This window comes from Silurus meridionalis, chromosome 11 (genome assembly GCF_014805685.1).
Source record: "Silurus meridionalis isolate SWU-2019-XX chromosome 11, ASM1480568v1, whole genome shotgun sequence".
Classification (NCBI taxonomy): domain Eukaryota; kingdom Metazoa; phylum Chordata; class Actinopteri; order Siluriformes; family Siluridae; genus Silurus; species Silurus meridionalis.
Window position 1 is genome coordinate 11657630 of NC_060894.1, and position 19330 is coordinate 11676959.

At 36.8% G+C, this 19330-nt stretch overlaps 1 protein-coding gene across 1 annotated transcript in view; it reads left to right on the forward strand.

Annotated features, from left to right (window-relative positions):
- The window catches only part of LOC124393540 (MARVEL domain-containing protein 2-like), a 22120-nt gene continuing 2790 nt past the window's right edge, over nucleotides 1-19330 (forward strand). The window contains exons 1-14 of the mRNA XM_046861441.1: nucleotides 1-272; nucleotides 622-645; nucleotides 1632-2785; nucleotides 3577-3609; nucleotides 3702-3847; nucleotides 4313-4484; nucleotides 4920-4970; nucleotides 5519-5633; nucleotides 12346-12406; nucleotides 12508-12561; nucleotides 12751-13405; nucleotides 13550-13714; nucleotides 14473-14594; nucleotides 18400-18582. Coding sequence (XP_046717397.1) covers nucleotides 1649-2785; nucleotides 3577-3609; nucleotides 3702-3847; nucleotides 4313-4484; nucleotides 4920-4970; nucleotides 5519-5633; nucleotides 12346-12406; nucleotides 12508-12561; nucleotides 12751-13405; nucleotides 13550-13714; nucleotides 14473-14594; nucleotides 18400-18582 — 2894 coding nt within the window. The 5' untranslated portion in view covers nucleotides 1-272; nucleotides 622-645; nucleotides 1632-1648. The remainder of the gene's footprint in view (nucleotides 273-621; nucleotides 646-1631; nucleotides 2786-3576; nucleotides 3610-3701; nucleotides 3848-4312; nucleotides 4485-4919; nucleotides 4971-5518; nucleotides 5634-12345; nucleotides 12407-12507; nucleotides 12562-12750; nucleotides 13406-13549; nucleotides 13715-14472; nucleotides 14595-18399; nucleotides 18583-19330) is intronic.

Genomic DNA, 19330 nt, shown 5'->3' on the forward strand with positions numbered 1-19330 from the left:
TGAGTTTCCAAACCGCTGGGTTAAGGGGAAAAATGCGAAGGAGTAAAAATAAACATAAATGTGGCTTGAGAGTAAAAATGTAGCAGAGTTGTACGCTTCGTTCTGCATCCCGGTCATTCTTACGTATTTAAACTATATATACTCTGAGTCTGCTGTTTAGTTTTAAGTATTCTCTACGAGAAAGTCAAGGTTCACTTTTGACAAACTCGATTCAGCTACCTGGTAACTTGTGTCTGATTATGGCGCACTGCATGATGACGGACTGTTAACGGGTATGAAGCTCTTTTTATAAGGACTTTGTGTGTTTTTGTTGTTGTATTGTTATTTTTATTTCTATATTCCCACTTTTGAATGTTGTTTATATGATTAACAGTGCAGCCTGCCAGTGTAGCTCAATGTCAGGAGCAAACAGAAATGTACACTTTACCAAATAATGTAGGCATGCTGTCTCATCTACCCTCATATATCAAATCATGAATGTAATCTGATCTATGATTTAGCATTTTATTTGTAATTGAATGGTCTCTTTATTTTTTCTAGGATATACATTTGTTGTTTATTTGCTGCCTGGAAGTTTAGGGGACAGACTGACAGATTTATAGCTATTTTTTGTCCCTACAGGTTTCTGTGCTAATTTATGGCCAGGTAAGTTTTGCATAAAAATGTAGTCAATATAATAACTCTGTGTGTGTGTATGTGTGTGTGTTTGTGAGAGAGAGAGAGAGAGAGAGAGAGAGAGAGATTAAAAGCATTCCAACCTGCAATGTTTTTTTGTTTTTCATTTTTGTTTTTACAGGCAAATTGGACCTAGTTAAGGAAACATACATACATGTGAATAAACCCCGAAAACTAAATAAATATATAAATAGTTTAGATATATTAGATTGCACATAACTTGAATACAGTTCTCAGGTTTAATGAACAGAACAAATTTATTTTTCCTCTACATTTCGCCTGTACTGTGCTCAGGCTTGCCTGCCTGTTTCTCTGCGAGTGAACCTCAGGGCACGGTTACAGTAGTATCAGTACGGTGTTCATGTTACACAGCTTGACAATCAGTCCTGATGAACGGCTCAGTGTCCAGTATTGTCTTACTGCTGGTCCTCTGGTCTCATTTGTTAACATACATTCATTAGATACAGTGGACATTACATATACAATATATAGGGTGTATTTAATTCAGTGTTTTATTTCCCAGACTAGGTTATCTTATACTGCCTTGATCTGACCTTTAGAAACTACACGTGGTTTAATGGGAATATATCACATGATCAGAAAAACAATAGATATGAAGTTCCTATTTCTAAACAGAGGAACTGCTTTCTAAATAATTTTTACAACTTCCCAGTACCATGCTGAACACCTAGTTGACAAGCCTAAACCTTTGAGAAGTTTGTAATGGCTGCAAATTTGACTGAGTGGGCAAAAATGTAATCATTGTTATATCTGTGTCTGGAGTAAAATTGGTAGTTAAGGTATATGTAATTTGCATTTGTACATGGCTGTCCAGAGGAAAATGACAGCGAACTTAATTATCAAGATGCTGTAAAGATTTCTGTTGCAGTTTGCTTATCTTGTGTAAAAGTATTTAAGTCTGTTGTAATTTTTTCTTTGTTCACTTGTCTGTCTAGGTCAGACTGCATTTCCGATGTCCTCTAGTGGGGGTTCTCCAGGCCGCTTTAGGCGTGCCCGAAACGCAGCACCATATAACGATGTGCCTCCAAGCTCATTACAGAGAGGTAACGGCCTCTATAGTTTGCAACATGAAAGATCGTCGAATTTGTCTCTGAGCTTGGACCCTCTGCCTCCTCCTCCGCTCCCTGAAGAGCCTCCAATTGGACCAGACACTAGTGAAAACGAAAACTGTGAAAATCCATCAGTTGACCTCAAACCTGTTCATCGCTTTATTCCTGACTCGTGGAAGAGCTTCTTTCGTGGGAGCAACAGAAGCAGCAATAGCTCAGTGCCTATATCCAGTAATTTGAACACCACTACAGAGGGCATTAGGTGCTCTCCTCCTCAATCTCCCTCAGACTCATATCATTATAAGTTTGAGGGCTCTGCAAGCAGCTACCATTCCCGCACAGAGCGTGAGGCTATGCTAGGAGAGCATCCAGATTTGATGGATGGTCGCACTGCACACACCACTCTGACCTACAGTGAAAGAGTTGAGGAATACCACCAGAAATATGCCTATATGAAGTCCTGGCCAGGGCTGCTAAGAATTCTTGGTTGCATCGAGTTGCTTTTAGGAGCAGCCATTTTTGCTTGCGTCTGTGCATACATTCACAAAGACAATGAGTGGTATAATATGTATGGTTACTCACAGCCACAAATGTATGGTGGATATGGTGGTGTGAATGGTATGTACGGGGACACTTATTACACTGGACCCAAGACACCTTTTGTCCTTGTTGTGGCAGGATTGGCATGGATAGTGACCGTGATTATACTCGTGTTGGGCATGACTATGTACTACCATGCTATCCTTTTAGACTCAAACTGGTGGCCTCTTACCGAATTTGTGATCAACTTGGTTCTTGCAATACTTTTCATGTCTGCCAGTATTGTGTATGTAAGGGACACAACTCGAGGTGGACTGTGTTATTACCCTGTTTTCAACACTGGCATAAACGGAGCATTCTGTCGTATTGAAGCTGGACAAACAGCAGCTATCATTTTCCTCTTTGTGGGCATGACAGTGTACCTGATAGGAGCAATTGTGTGCCTGAAATTATGGAGACACGAAGCTGCCCGCCGCTTTAGAGAGAAGTACGCCTATGAGGTGAGACTGTCAATCGATTTGGATTCTTTTTTGTATGATAGAGTTGACCTGCAATTGTGGATGACTGTGTTCACAACTGTTTACAGACAATGATTTCTGCTAAAGTCTTTCTTAGCCCATGCAGATATTTTTATTACAGAATCATAAGTTTTTAATGCAGTGCCGCCTAAAGGCCTGACGATCACGGGCATCCAATAGTGGTTTTTGCTCTTGTCCCTTGCACCACAGAGATTTATCCAGCTTCTACGAATCTTTTGAAGATATTATGTACTGCAGATGATCAGTTATTCAAAGTCTTTGCTGTTTTATGTTGAAGAACCATAATCTAGAAACAGGTTTTTTTTATACAGATTGGTTATTGACCTGTTGCCAGTTAATCAAATTAGTTGCATAATGTTCCTCTTTCCTTTTTAGTTACCCTTACTTTTCCAGGCTTAATTTGCCAATGTATTTCTTCAGACATGTTACAGACATCAAATTAAAAATTACCCTTTTTTCCTTAAAGTGTTACAATAGATAAAATGTTAAGACTAACATCTTGTCTGTGTTGGTCTACCTTCTTGTATAATTTTTCTCTTTTCAATATTATTATCATCAAAAGACTTTTCTAAAATCCATTTATTGTTAGTGGTGTTTCCAATTTATGCCAAACAGCAGCTACATTTAAAACCAAATTTTATGCGTTTATTTTTTTTACAATATTTACAAATTATACTATTAGGATAAATTCTGCACCTCATACAGTTTTTATGAAAGACACACTGAAACACAATTTTTTTTCCTTTTTTCAGATGCATCCAGAATTACCAGTGGCTCAGTCTATGGTAACTACTAATTTTATTTATTTTTTAGAGTATCTTCTTAACCTGGTGATCATCCATATTCCTTTATACGTATTTCTTATTCTTTTACCTAGCCTGGGCTGAGGATGCCTGAGCCTGTGCACATCTCTGCTGCACCTGTCCAAACAGACAATTCTGCGCCATCCAAGACAAAAGTGGTTAAAGGACCTATTCCACTTGGACACATTCCCAAACCTGTTATTGTGCCTGACTACCTATCGTGAGTACTTACTGTGCCTGACTACTTTTCGTGTGTTTTTTCTCTAAGCTGTTACCACAGAGTTGGAGGTACAGTTATATACATTTGTATATTACACCTTTGGATGCAGTAGAGTTAAGTGAATGGTAGCTCAGTAGTTATGGTGTTGGGCTTCTGATCTGAAGGTTGTGGTTCATATCCTACCACCACTAGCAGCCCCTTAACCTTACTTTTTTATGAATGACATAAATGTAAGTGTTACTGAATAAGGTGTTTTTAGAAATTCTGGGACTGTAAATGTATCACTACATTTTCCCTTCCCTTCACTTGAGACACTTAAACCTGTTCCAGCATGACAATGCCCCTGTGGACAAATCCAGGTCCATGCTGGTATGGTTTACATGGGTTGGAGTGGAGCCATTTTGATTAATTGGAATGTTGACTGCACCTCAACAGTATCAGCACTATGTGTGGTTTTTTTTGCAGTAAATACCCAGCAATTCGAAGTGATGAGGAACGGGACCAGTACAAAGCTGTCTTCAATGACCAATACTCTGAATATAAAGAGCTGCATGCAGAGGTCCATGCAGCACTGAAAAAGTTTAATGACATGGATAGCATTTTGCACAACTTGCCTCGAAACTTGTCCAGTCAGGAGGTCAGTTACCGCTTATTAAATATCTTATTGTAATTTGAATAATAATACTAGCAATTATAGAGTCTAAAATATTTGGTTATCTTAGTAACTTGTGCATTTAAGCTTTCCCAGATAATATTAATAATGTTAATGTGAGATGCTAAATGCTGTAGCTGAATTCTGGCTGAAAAGTTCACACTTTGACAACCCACTTTGAAAAGAAAAAAATAACATTACACCTAAATATTTCTGTTTATAATCAGTTGTGAAAATATCTGTGAAACTCCTGTGCTGCAGTAGGAATGTTATGCAATAGATTTTAGGATTCATGAGATGCAAACTGCTATTCAAGTTTTCATTTATAAAATGCAAAATATTCACAATAATAATTTATAACATTTTATGGAATAAAGCATATAAAACGCATATAGTAAAGCATGTATTTTTTCCCCTCAGGAATCCGACCGCATAAACCGAATCCTTCAGGTATATCAGCAAAAGAAAAATGTAAGTTTGATACATTTTTAGACATAAATCCTGGTTTACTAAATGATGTCTCATTCCCTGAACTGCTTTTATTCAAATCAGTGTAAATCACCAGGGGAGGAAGAGGGGGTGGGAGAAGGAGGGGGTGGGAGGAAAAGGGCCAGGTTCATTTGTTTTTCCGGAAAGGAAATGGCAGTTGACTCTTGGCAAATGAGGCTTTTTTCTAGATCCTTTTTTTCACTGCTTTTTGCTTAAAATATAGTTTTCAATGATTCCCAGCAATGTCCGACTCACTAGGAAATAAAACCTATTTTTTTTCCCCTTTGTAGATTTTTCCAGTGTTTGCATTATTTTAGCTCTTATAATTTTTTTTTTTTTTTTTTATCAAATAAAAGTTTACATTAAAAATATATAGATCTATGTTTAATTTGATTTGTCTGGTTTGTAGAATTCTATGTAAAATGTGGAATCAAAACATCAAATTTATGAGGGGTATTATTTATAATAAAGATATAATATAATAGAAATAATAGTAATTACTTATTTTCTTGCTTTTTTTTTTTATAAAGGATCCTTCATTTCTTGAGAAAAAGGAAAGATGTGAATACCTCAAAAACAAACTATCTTACATCAAACACCGCATTCAAGAATATGATAAGGTCATGGCATGGAATTATGGCTATGGCTAAATTTCTCCTGAGTTCATGAAAGTACATGCTGTAACAGTCCCTCATTTCTGCTCATTTCATCTCCTGCACAAACAACCTCAAAAATGTGAAATGGAACATTCCCACATGCAAGACTTTAGACAGAAAGCCAAAGGAGGTATGCACAATATTTGCATATTTATCTCAATATGCTCAACAAAATGCAGTATTGACTTTATTTATGGGTCATTTAATTTCTTGTTTGGGTTGTACTGACTCAGCTTGTGTACAACCAGTGCTTGATGTTCTTATCAATAGTTTGAAAAAACTGATTTGCTTGATTGTAATTCTTAATGTGTTATATATTTTCTGTGACAAATTGCACTTATGTTTTTTATATAAAAAGTTTTGAATATTGTTCAAATATGTTCGGCAGGTAATTTTGTTTAATTTGGTGTGTGTGTACATGTAGACAGAGTGGCTATTCATTTATTTATGCACTGAATGACAGTCCTCACATTTCATAACATTTTAGTGTGAAATGTTTTTAACAGTATTTCCTAATTTGTTCATTAAAAATGTAACCAACCATAAGCATAGTGTATTGTGTGTATTTACCCATTATTATACAGTTGTAAGGCATGTACTATATATGTTTGACATTACTTGTAAATGCACAAGTAGATTAGGTTCACCTACCATTGTGGTAGTTTCTGTTTATAAACAGTGGGTATAAGTAGCCACATTGAAATTAGAACTGTAAGAATACTTACTCTGTGTGTGTGTGTGTGTGTGTGTGTGTGTGTGTGTGTGTGTGTGTGTGTGTGTGTGTGTGTGTGTGCACGTGACCTTCCGTCTCTACATGCCCTTCAACCGAGCATTTGATTTTTATTTTACAGAAATCGGGGCATAATGAATTACGTTATTAGCTATGAAGGAGTCAATATTTTATTTAGGCTGGTATATATATATATATATATATATATATATATATATATATATATATATATATATATATAGACCAAAAGTTTGGACACACCTTCTCATTCAAAGAGTTTTCTTTATTTTCATGACTATGAAAATTGTAGATTCACACTGAAGGCATCAAAACTATGAATTAACTCATGTGGAATTATATATGGAATTATATACATAACAAAAAAGTGTGAAACAACTGAAAATATGTCATATTGTAGGTTCTTAGAAGTAGCCACCTTTTGCTTAGATTACTGCTTTGCACACTCTTGGCATTCTCTTGATGAGCTTCAAGAGGTAGTCACCTGAAATGGTTTTCACTTCACAGGTGTGCCCTGTCAGGTTTAATAAGTGTGATTTCTTGCCTTATAAATGGGGTTGGGACCATCAGTTGTGTTGTGCAGAAGTCAGGTGGATACACAGCTGATAGTCCTACTGAATAGACTGTTAGAATTTGTATTATGGCAAGAAAAAAGCAGCTAAGTACAGAAAAACGAGTGGCCATCATTACTATAAGAAATTAAGGTCAGTCAGTCCGAAAAATTGGGAAAACTTTGAAAGTGTCCCCAAGTGCAGTCACAAAAACCATCAAGCGCTACAAAGAAACTGGCTCACATGCGGACCGCCCCAGGAAAGGAAGACCAAGAGTCACCTCTGCTGCGGAGGATAAGTTCATCCGAGTCACCAGCCTCAGAAATCGCAGGTTAACAGCAGCTCAGATTAGAGACCAGGTCAATGGCACACAGAGTTCTAGCAGCAGACACATCTCTACAACAACTGTTAAGAGGAGACTGTGTGAATCAGGCCTTCATGGTAGAATATCTGCTAGGAAACCACTGCTAAAGAAAGGCAACAAGCAGAAGAGACTTGTTTGGGCTAAAGAACACAAGGAATGGACATTAGACCAGTGGAAATCTGTGCTTTGGTCTGATGAGTCCAAATTTGAGATCTTTGGTTCCAAGCACCGTGCGACGCAGAAAAGGTGAACGGATGGACTCTACATGCCTGGTTCCCCCCTGTGAAGCATGGATGAGGAGGTGTGATGGTGTGGGGGTGCTTTGCTGGTGACACTGTTGGGGATTTATTCAAAATTGAAGGCATTCTGAACCAGCATGGCTACCACAGCATCTTGCAGCGGCATGCTATTCCATCCGGTTTGCGTTTAGTTGGACCATCATTTATTTTTCATCAGGACAATAACCCCAAACACACCTCCAGGCTGTGTAAGGGCTATTTGACCAAGAAGGAGAGTGATGGGGTGATGCGCCAGATGACCTGGCCTCCACAGTCACCGGACCTGAACCCAATCGAGATGGTTTGGGGTGAGCTGGACCGCAGAGTGAAAGCAAAAGGGCCAACAAGTGCTAAGCATCTCTGGAAACTCCTTCAAGACTGTTGGAAGACCATTTCAGGTGACTACCTCTTGAAGCTCATCAAGAGAATGCCAAGAGTGTGCAAAGCAGTAATCAAAGCAAAAGGTGGCTACTTTAAAGAACCTAGAATATGACATTTCAGTTGTTACACACTTTTTTGTTATGTATATAATTCCATATATAATTCCACATGTGTTAATTCATAGTTTTGATGCCTTCAGTGTGAATCTACAATTTTCATAGTCATGAAAATAAAGAAAACTCTTTGAATGAGAAGGTGTGTCCAAACTTTTGGTCTGTACTGTATATATATATATACAGTATGTATATACACACAGTTGTGTGAAAAGATGTTTGCCCCCTTCCTGATTTCTTTTTTTTGCATGTTTGTCACACTTTAATGTTTTAGATTATCAAACTATTTTAATTATTAGTAAAAAATAACACAAGTGAACACAACATGCAGTTTTAAAATGAAGCTTTATATTATTGAGGGAAAACTAAATCCAATACTACATGGTCCTGTGTGAAAAAGTGTTTGCCCCCTGTCAGAACTGTGGTTTATCACACCTAAGTTAAATTTCTCTAGCCACACCCAGGCCTGATTACTGCCACACCTGTTCACAATCAAAAAATCTCTCAAATAGGACCTGCCTGACAAAGTGAAGTAGACCAAAAGCTAGACATCATGTCAAGATCTGAAGAAATTCAGAAACAAATGAGAAAGAAAGTAATTTAGATCTATCATTCTGGAAAAGGTTATAAAGCAAAAACATGGAACAGTGGAGAACCTTCCCAGGAGTGGCCGGCTGACCAAAATTACCCCAAGAACACAGCAACCACTCATCCAAGAACTCACAAAAAAACCCACAACAACATCCAAAGAACTGCAGGCTTCACTTGCCTCAGTTAATGTAACACTGCATTTCAGAAAAAGAACATCATACCAACAGTAAAATATAGTGGTGGTAGTGTGATGGTCTGCAGCTGTTTTGCTGCTTCAGGACCTGGAAGACTTGCTGTGTTAAATGGAACCATGAATTCTGTTGTTTACTAAAAAATCCTGAAGGATAATGTCCGGCCATCTGCTTGTGACCTCAATTTAAAGCGAACTTAGGTTCTGCAGCAAGACAATGATCCAAAATACACCAGCAAGTCCACAACTAAATGGCTGGAGAAAAACAAAATGAAGACTTTGGAGTGGCCTAGTCAAAGTCCTGACCTGAATCCTATTGAGATGCTGTGGCATGACCTTAAAAAGGCGGTTCATGCTTGAAAACCCTCCAATGTGGCTGAATTACAACAATTCTGCATAGATGAGTGGAAAATTCCTCCACAGCGCTGTAACAGACTTATTGCAAGTTATTGCAAACGCTTGATTGCAGTTGCTGCTGCTAAGGGTTACCCAACCAGTTATTAGGTTTAGGGGGCAAACACTTTTTTTTTTACACAGTTTTAGTTTTAGATTTTACAATAATAAAAACCTTCATTTAGACAATCGGTGACAATAGACAATTTGATCTGGAGCAGTATATAAAAGTTTACTGTTAAATAAACAAATGACAAATAATTAGTTGTTTCTCAATATAACTGTCCCTTACATTCTCACAGAATTCACACTTTGAGAACTTTATTCTTTTAATAGGTACATGTTTCCTAGGTGTGTCCCATGACAAGGAATAGCAGACCTTTATTCATACTGTTTTTTTAATACTGTTTGATGGGCCTACAAAGAAATTTGCTTGTTTAGGAGGTGTATTGGTTTGAAAAGTTCCTCTAGTAGTCAAGTCAAGTCAAGAAGCTTTTATTGACATTTTAACCATATTTAGCTGACACAGAACACAGTGAAATGAGACCATGTTTCTCCAGGATCCTGGTGCTATATAAAATAACATAAACATTGGATTCTAAGGTTTTATGTATCATTATTACATTAATTAATAACATTAATAAACATCATCTAGTCTTTCTGTCTTAAAATTAAGTTAATACCTCAGATGAACAACAACATGACATATTGCTTATTTATTTATACACAACTTATTATTATATAAAAAGCCTAAATAAAGAAGGCGTGTGTAAAATATGTCTAGCCCTACTTCATCCATAAGAATTAAGAGGCTAAGTAGCAGCAAGGTGCTGGTAATAATATTCCTTTCAGTAAATAAATATCAGTGTGACCACCTCTATAAAAGTCAGACTTTTAGCAGTTAGCTGGTCTGGAGGATTCAGATGTGTATTAACCCAACACCAAGAAGGAAAAAACAAAATCAATAATGTTAGAGAAGCAACTGATGCCAATCAACTAGAGAAGGGTTAAAGCCATTTCCAAACAATTTAAAAGTTCATTTTATTACAGTGAGGAAGATTATTCATAAGTGTAAAACATTTAAGACAGATGCCAATATCCCGGGACTGGATATTACAGCAAATTTTCCCCAAGCTGAATAACTTTATATATAAAATTATATATTTATATATATATATATATATATATATATATATATATATATATATATATATATATATATAAATAAAACAAAACAATGTGATTTTTTTTTCAACATGAAACAACAAGAAATCCAACATAAAATAAGCTTTTTTTTACTCTTTTTAAGATACTCACTTCACACATCAATGTCTTCAGTACCAGAGATATTATATTACTTCATTACTATAAACTGTTTACATGCTGTTTTTGCACATTCTTTTGACTGCTGCTATTGCTGTTTTGCACAAACCGTTTTGTAATTTTTTTGTTTACTCCTACAGTATGTTTACTGGCGGTGCTATTTTGTGTTTTGTGTATTTGTCCTACACTGTCTTGTGTTGTCTTTGCACTATCTGTCTTGCACTGTTTGCACCAGGTTGCACACGATGCACTTTATGTGGAGAGGACACTTACTTTAGACCTTAGCTCTGTGTTTTCTGTTATGTAGCTTTATGTTGTTTTCTGTAGCACCAGAGAATTTCCCAGGCTTAGGAGGCTGTTAGGATAGCAAAATTGTGTTTTGAATCTTAGGATCCATGCTAGATGGTCATGTAGTGATTATTTACCCATGAATATTTTCAGAGAAGTAGATGAGGGTTAAAGAGGAAGCATGAGAGACAACTGTGAAGGAAAACGTATGTATAGTTTTATAATAGATATAACAGGAACTTTTTAGATCCCTAAATGATCCTTTTTAGATACTTTTTAAATAGTTATTTATTAAATAAATTCAAACCACAAATTGATGCATGTGACCCTCTAAAGATAATTATAAGTAAAATTAAAATCTAAAATTGCATAATTATTCGTGTATATTACAGACAGATCATGTAACTAATTATTATACAATTGCCCAAGTCTCTGCTATTGTTAAAAATATGGTTTTATATTTTATCTGCCCTATACAAAAATCTTTTTAATCTGAATAATTAATATTTTAGTTTGAATCCTACATTGCAAATCATTTTTGCAAATCATTTTTCGTGTAAACTTTGGGTTGTCAGCCACTTTACCCATTTTACAGGAATACACCTGTAATCAACAGTCACTGTGTATTACTGTTATCAAATACACATTAAAGACCAAATAGTATTATTGCTTAATAATTGGTTGCTGTATTTCATACTGTATATATCTAGATTCAATTATTTAAATTTCGAATATTTATATATATATATATATATATATATATATATATATATATATATATATATATATATATATATATTTTTCGTAACAGTCGAAGAACAGGAAAGAAAATTGTGAATTGATGCATATATAGTAACAGAGAAGATATAATAACTTTTAAAGATATAATAACTTTTTTGTTCTCTGTAAACTGGCCATTTGCAGCAAACAAACAAATAAAAAAATAAAAAACAAAGAACACACACACACACACAAACACACACGTACTCAGAATGCAAAAAATAAAGAAAAGAGGAAGCTGGAAAAAAAACTAATTAATTATGATTATTAAGTAATTATTATAATTTTTAATTGCATATTTATATATGCATACATACTGTTGTATGAGTCAATACGATCAAATAGTTTAGATCTAGGGGTATATGATTATCAAAGTAAAAAAACTGCGTGTCTGACGTTTACTGCCTCGAGCGCCACTCAAACAGATAAGTATCACCTGCCCTGCTCGTGGCTGAAAGTGCCAATCATACACGCACTTTTTTTTCAAAGGGGCCGGGTCTCTGACGTCATCACATGTTGATTGAGGGAGGTGCTTAGACTACCTGTAGAGAGAGGTAAATGTTCGCAGTGAGTGCTGGAGCTGAATCACGGTGAGGGGGAGCGTTCCGTCAAAACAGGTACGTTTGCTTACACAACAACATTGTGATGGTATCCCGTCTTTTAATGCGTAAAGGCCTCGTTTTTTTTTGCTGTGAGCGTAGATCGTGTGTTTAAATTTGTTCCGTCTTCAGAGATCAATTGTTTTCAAGTGTGTTGTAAAAAGTACTACTACAACTGGATTAAATCCTGGATTCTTTATTCCAAAGAATGCATTTTGGTATTCCAAAACGATTAACGATTTCTGTTATCTTTTCAGAATAAAGAATGTCTTCCCATCCGAATGGGAGTCCACCTCCTTATGAGTCTGAACATGCATAGTAAGTTCATGTATTTTTGTAATAGAAATTCTTATAATTACTTTTCAACCAGAGTAATTGATTTTTGGATTTTAAAAATTTAACACCTAGGCTTTACTATTTAAGTTGTTTTATTGTTTTTTTTTATGCTCATATTTTGTTTTTGTTTGTTTGTTTCTTTCTTTCTTTCTAAAACCTCACTACCCATAGCGACATGGTTCCACAACCTGCATACTCGTATTATGCAGATGATGAGATTAAGCACTTCTATCGCTGGAATTCACCACCAGGCATCATAAAAATCATGGCAGCCATTAGCATCTTTCTGTGTGTTGGAGTTTTCGCGTGTGTGGCTTCCACTTTAGCCTGGGACACCTCTGGAAGTGTGACCGGCTTTTCTGGCGGCTATGGCGGAGGCTATGGTGGAGGCTATGGCGGAGGCTATGGTGGAAGCTATGGTAGTGGCGGCACTTCCTTTGGTGGAGGTCTCGGTGGTGGATCCTTTGGCTATGGTATTCTGGGCTCACAAAACGATCCAAGACAAGCAAAGGGATTTATGATTACAATGGCCATTGTTACCTTCATAACACTGATGACCATTTTTATTCTTATGCTCTCCGATAAGCATTGGGCACAAAGCAGGAAGTTCTACCTGATCATTATTATCGTTACAGCCATCCTGGCTCTATTAATGTTTGTTGCCACAATAGTTTACTTGGTTGCGGTTAACCCCATGGCTCAAGCCTCTGGATCAGTGCAGTATTACCAGGTACAGGCCCTCTGTGCCCAGTACCAGGGTCCTCAGTCAACAGAACTCATGATCAACCAGTACCTGTATCACTACTGTGTGGTGGATCCACAGGAGGTGAGCACTTTGCTTTGCTGCAATTTCTCTTTGTACTGAATGACAACCGATAGTATCCGAATAAATCATTCAGCATGTTGTTAAAAAAAAAAGGGTATTATTTTAGATATCTTCACATTTCCTCTATTCCTCCAACTTTTGCAGGCAGTTGCCATTGTTTTTGGCTTTCTCATCCTTGCTTGTCTTATCATCATCATGGCTTTTGCCATCATCACCCGAAAGAAAATCAATGCATATGGAAAACCAAACATCTTGTGGCATAGGGAGAAATCTGAAGATCCTAACTCTCCTCAGGATGTAGAGGATTGGGTAATTTGTTTGTTTTTAAACCACCCACACATGTATTTATTCAGAAAAAGTCCTAACATAAAACTGTTGTACTTCAAGGTTGTTTATAAATGTCATAGTTATAAATCAGTACATTATCGAGACATTCAATTTGTTTACATTCTGTGCAGAAATAAACAAGAATCTCTGAGTAACTTTAATTTATTTTTATATTTTGAGTAATGTTGTATCTCAGTCATGTGAGTTGCTTCAGTTTCTGTATTGTTAACTCATGAGCTATGTTCAGTTCGGTCCCTTCAGTTGAAGAACATTCGTTTGCTAACATGGTGCAAGTGGAAAGACAGGTTTCTTTGTGCAGAATAACATTGGGGGGAAGGGAATTTTGTACCTGGTTTCTGGGTGTGGTTTGTGGTGACAGTTTCACTGTGATGCTTTTTGGAACAGGCCAGAACAAGTTGGAAGTAACTAAATAAATAAAGCTTTTTTTTTTTCTTGTCACAAAATCTACTTGAAGTTTTGAAGTGACCATGACAGCTGATATTTAAGACCAGGTTTAGGGTTATTACTTTTTAGTAAAAGTTTTAGTAAAGTTTGTAGTTTAAAGAGCCATAATATGATTAAACTGAACCACTCTGGGATATTACAAATCTTGATCGTTTAATGTGTAATTTGCTAATGGAATATCTAGATTGACATTTATTTTGATGCCAAGTTCCTTTAAATATATGCAAGTCATGACTTGTCTTCTATTCTGTATGGACTTCTTATTCTTTCTCTAGGTAAATAATGTATCTGGTGATCCAGACCTTGTTAATAGTGAGTTCCCTGAAAAGTTTGGAGGTTTGAGAGAACACCTGGATGAAAACAGTACAAACTATGGCAAACCCCCTGGCAGCCTTTTGTGAGTACACTTCCTCTTTCTATATGCTTGGCTTTGTGCTTGTATCTGTATCTGTATCTGTATCTCTCTCTCTGCACATGGACATGTATGTAGGTGTGTGGGTTTGCGTGAGAACATGCATATGGCTTTAAGTTTGTTTCATACTAAAGGTTTTTGATCCAAAGAGTAAAATGTTTGTAAACAATTTTTGTTTAAAAGCTGCTTTAAAGTATCTTAAAGATCATTTTAACTCCTTATAGTTCTGAGCAATTGATCCTTGATATAACTTTTCAGCCTACTTGTTTATAATAAAACAGTTAATTCTTGCACATTTATGCAGTTATCTGCCAATACACAAGGGCTTCAGTTAATAGTCACATTAAAAATTAGAATGAGGTAAAAGTGAGATCTTTTTATTTTGGAATGAATGTTTGTTCCACACATCTTGAGTATTACAAAAACTGCAGATGTATTTATTTTTCCCTAATCACCAGGGGTCATATTTATAAATGTGGGCTATGCACAAATGGGGCTCAAAACATGGGTATGGCACTTTTAATGTGAAGATTGTTTTTTATTTTTTTTATTTTTTATAAATCACAAACTTGAACAGAAAATGTGCACACCTGTAAATAAACTCTGAGCCCTGTGTGCACACATTCTGGAGACACGGAAGGTGAGAAGGTAATTGGCGACATGCATGGCGCGGTGGTGAACTGAAGTCAGATTGTTGGAAGTAAATGTAAAAACCGTTATTAGTACTGATGCCTCAAACATATTTAATTTTACTCCACATCATACATTAGATCCACGTTATCATGAGTAGATCTAGTAGTGTCATTTGCGCTTGTAATTGATAATGTAAGTGATTTGAATGTTTCATAAACACCTTGTAAAATCCAACTCTTATTTAATCAGCACTGTCTCACATTCACATTGTCTGCTATAGAAGCCCTGGAGGAGATCACCTGACTGCAGGATAGAATCAAATACCCTACCATTAGATAATTGTAAAACACAGTGTAAATAACTAAACATTTTCCTTAAATACTGTGCATATTTGATCAAATGTCAAAGTCTGGAAATACTGCCATTAAGCTCTTGCATAATTGTTACTCTCCTTCTTTCGGCTGCTCTTTATCGGGGTTGTCGCAGCGGATCATCCGTCTCCATACCCCCCTGTTCTCTACATCTGCCTTTTTCATACCAACTACCTGAATGTCCCTCACCACATCCATAAACCTCCTCCTTGGCCTTTCTTTTTTCCTCCTTCCTAGCGGCTCCATCCTCAGCATTCTCCTACCGATATACCCCATGTCCCTCCTCTGCACATGTCCAAACCATCTCAATCTAGCCTTGTTTCTAATCCTGTCCATCTTCAACACTCCCAATGAAAATCTCAATCTTTTGCTCTTCCAGCTCCACCTCGCTTTTCTTCAATTATCTAACACACTCTCCATTACTTTGCACTGTTGAGGTACCTGAGTCCAGGTACCTTCACTTTCTCCACCTCTTCTACCTGCAACTGCACCACTACACTGCCCTCCCTCTCAATTACACACATGTACTCTGTCTTACTCCTAATGAATTTTATTCCCCTTTCTCCAGCGTTTACCTCCACCTCTTCATGCTCTACTCAAACTGATCCCTACTCTCACCACAAATCACAATATCATCTGCAAACATCCTAGTCTACGGAAACTCCTGTCTTACCTCGTCTGTCAATCTGTCCATCACAACTGCAAAGAGGAAAGGACTCCGAGCCAATCCTTGATGCAGTCCCACATCTCCCTTGAACCAGTCTGTTGTTCCTACTGCACACTTCACGGCTGTCACACTGTCCTTATACATGTCCTGCACCACCCTCACATAATTCTCTGACACACCAGACTTCCTCATACAATAGCACAACTCCTCTCTTTGCAACCTGTTGTACGCTTTCTCTAAATCCACAAATACACAATGCAACTCCTTCTGACTTTCTTCATTAACATTCTCAAAGAAAATATTGCATCTGTAGTGCTCTTCCTCGTCATGAAACCATACTGTTGCTCACAGATAGTAATCTTTTCTCTAAGATCCCAATTCTGTTTTGTCAACCATTTTCTCTTATGCTTTCCTGCACTTCCTCATTCCACCACCAGATATGTCTTCCTTTCTCTCACTTTACCAGTCATAGTACCAACATTTAATGTACCAACCCGAACCTCCACTCTCCTGCACTTCTCCTTTCCCTGCTGTCTCTGTAGACATATTCCCCCTCCCCTTATCCTCCTTTAGTAAACAGTATCCCAATATTCACCAGTACCCTGTTGACTAACGATACCTGTGGCAGTTGTGGTAACCTGGGCCTTGACATTTCCTTGTTTTCAGTCCTAACTACAGTATAATGTTCATAACAAAACCCGCATGAAGAAACCTGTTCACCTATTACCTTTTTATCTTCAAATATTATAGAGGATACCAGTAATTCATGCTGTACATTTTGCAAGGTATTAATGATCACTCTAATTTCTGTAAACATTTAAATGCTGCAGCGACCCCCGTGCGTTATGCTGCGTGATTGCACTGTTGGAGGATATTATATATCATATATAATCTTCAACTTTCTCACAAGGACCATCTTTGGATATAATACCAGACCTATAGAATAAGATTTAGTAGCATTATCACAGCCTTCTTTGGGTGCCATAATGCCTGTTGTTTTGGATGGTTTTATTCATAGGGGTAGTCAATACATCATGTTTCCCTACACTGTGCAAGAACAGGCCACAATTAAAATGCAATGTCCAGTTTCCCAAACTTAATCAGTGCATTTGACTGCACTGAAATTGCTTTAATGGCTAGAAAGGACTAGAAATGTAGAATACCTTCAGATTGGATCACTTTTTCTTTAGTTTTGCAACTCTCTGTTCTGTCCCACTGACGCAGTTGACAGAAGCAGCAACAGGTCGCCACTCGCGCTGCTTTTTTTTTTTATTAGTGATTTCCCCTTGCAGTGGTCACCAAATAAGGTTGTTTTTTGGGCCTCCACCTTGCCTACACGTGTGTCTGTGTATCTCAGTGTCTGAGAAGTTACGCTTCTTTGCTCTTTTCTTACCTGTTACATTATTCACTGTAACAAAAGAACAATTGCATGCTAGGCTCTTTATTATGGATCAGCATTCATGGGGTGCTTTTGCATTGATTATTTATGGTTAAAAGTGGGCATGTACAGGGCTGGATATGAGGCTGATTCACAAATGCATACTTGCAGGTGATCTGTGATTTTTGTTAACGGAGCATTGGTGACAGATTTATAAACCTGAAAATTTGGGGGAATTCGCCGCTTTTGGCCGCATGTACACTTTTCGTAAGAATCCTACACAGTTTTAGAAATGAGACCCCTTGTCTTTTTCAACTCCTCAACTGTCCAGTTTGTGCAAATCTGTTTTTTTAAATGTTCTATCTAATTGTATAACAAAACCAAGCTTTCACCATGAACATAACCATAGAAGTTGACATGGCGCTGTATCTGCATGGATAAATACACATAAACATATTTATACTGCTGTGTATTTTCCTTCTTAGAAAATTGCTCTTTTGTATTTTTTCTGCATTACAAGTACTTAACCAACAAATCAGTTATGCATTTATGAATTGAAGGGGGAAGATCGCAAGATTATTAGCAATGCTATATTTACCGTTTCTTTGCTTTCTTTATGATCTCACACAAGCTCTAAACAAAAAACCCTATTCTAGTCTTATGTTCACCCTTTAAGTTAAACATTTAGCTGTAGTATGTGGCTGGAAAGCTAAAATATGTCCGTTTTTGTGTGTGGTGCAGGGGTGTGGAGCATGACATTCCAGTGCAGAATTCTGTTCCCTACTATAGCAGTTCAGACATGGACAGCTCAATCAGCAAACCTAAAAAAAAACGTGCTGTACGCCCCCGGCACAACAATGGTAAAGACTACGAGACTGATTATGCGTCCTCTGGAGATGAACTTGATGACGAGGACTTTTCCAGGTAAGATCATACAGTTTAATTGTAATAAATGCAATGCAAATGTGGCATTTTAAATCAAATTAAATGTTATGTCACATGCATACAGAGTACGACATGCAGTGAAATGCTTGAACATGCAGTGAAATGCTTAGAAAGCAAACCAAGGTCGATATGGGCTGTCTTTGGGTTTTTGTTTTTTTTCCCTTCCTTTAAATGCTTTTTTCCCATTTGCACTTCAGAAGATTTATTCAGAGGTCAAATTTGTTTTAATAAAGCAATTATACTGGATTGCACTACAAACTACATTCGACCCTCTATATTTGACCTATTATAATAGTTTTTCTTGTGATTCTTTTGTGGGCCACTCATAATACTATAAGTTATACAAACGGGAAGTTCACAAGGAAAAACTCTAAAATACTATTCACTGATTTCTCCAGAAAAGTGTTAAATGAATCACAATCAACCATTTAAATAAGAGCATGAGAACAGAAATCTAGAAGTCATACCAAAAGATGCAAACGAGTCAGCAATTATAAATTGAAGGGCTAGATGGAATTTACAAAGAAATAAAAAGCTAAGCCACAGCAGCTTTAAAACAAAATGAAAAAACAAGATGTAATCTCTATCAAAGTGACTGAAAGGCTGATTTGTAAAGAAAGAAAACATCTGCTCATTATCCAAAATGTACAACCACTTAAAACTGCCTCTTCTAGCTTGCCTTTTTCCCATAATGCATTCAAAAACACATCTAGTTGTTTGCCTTTCC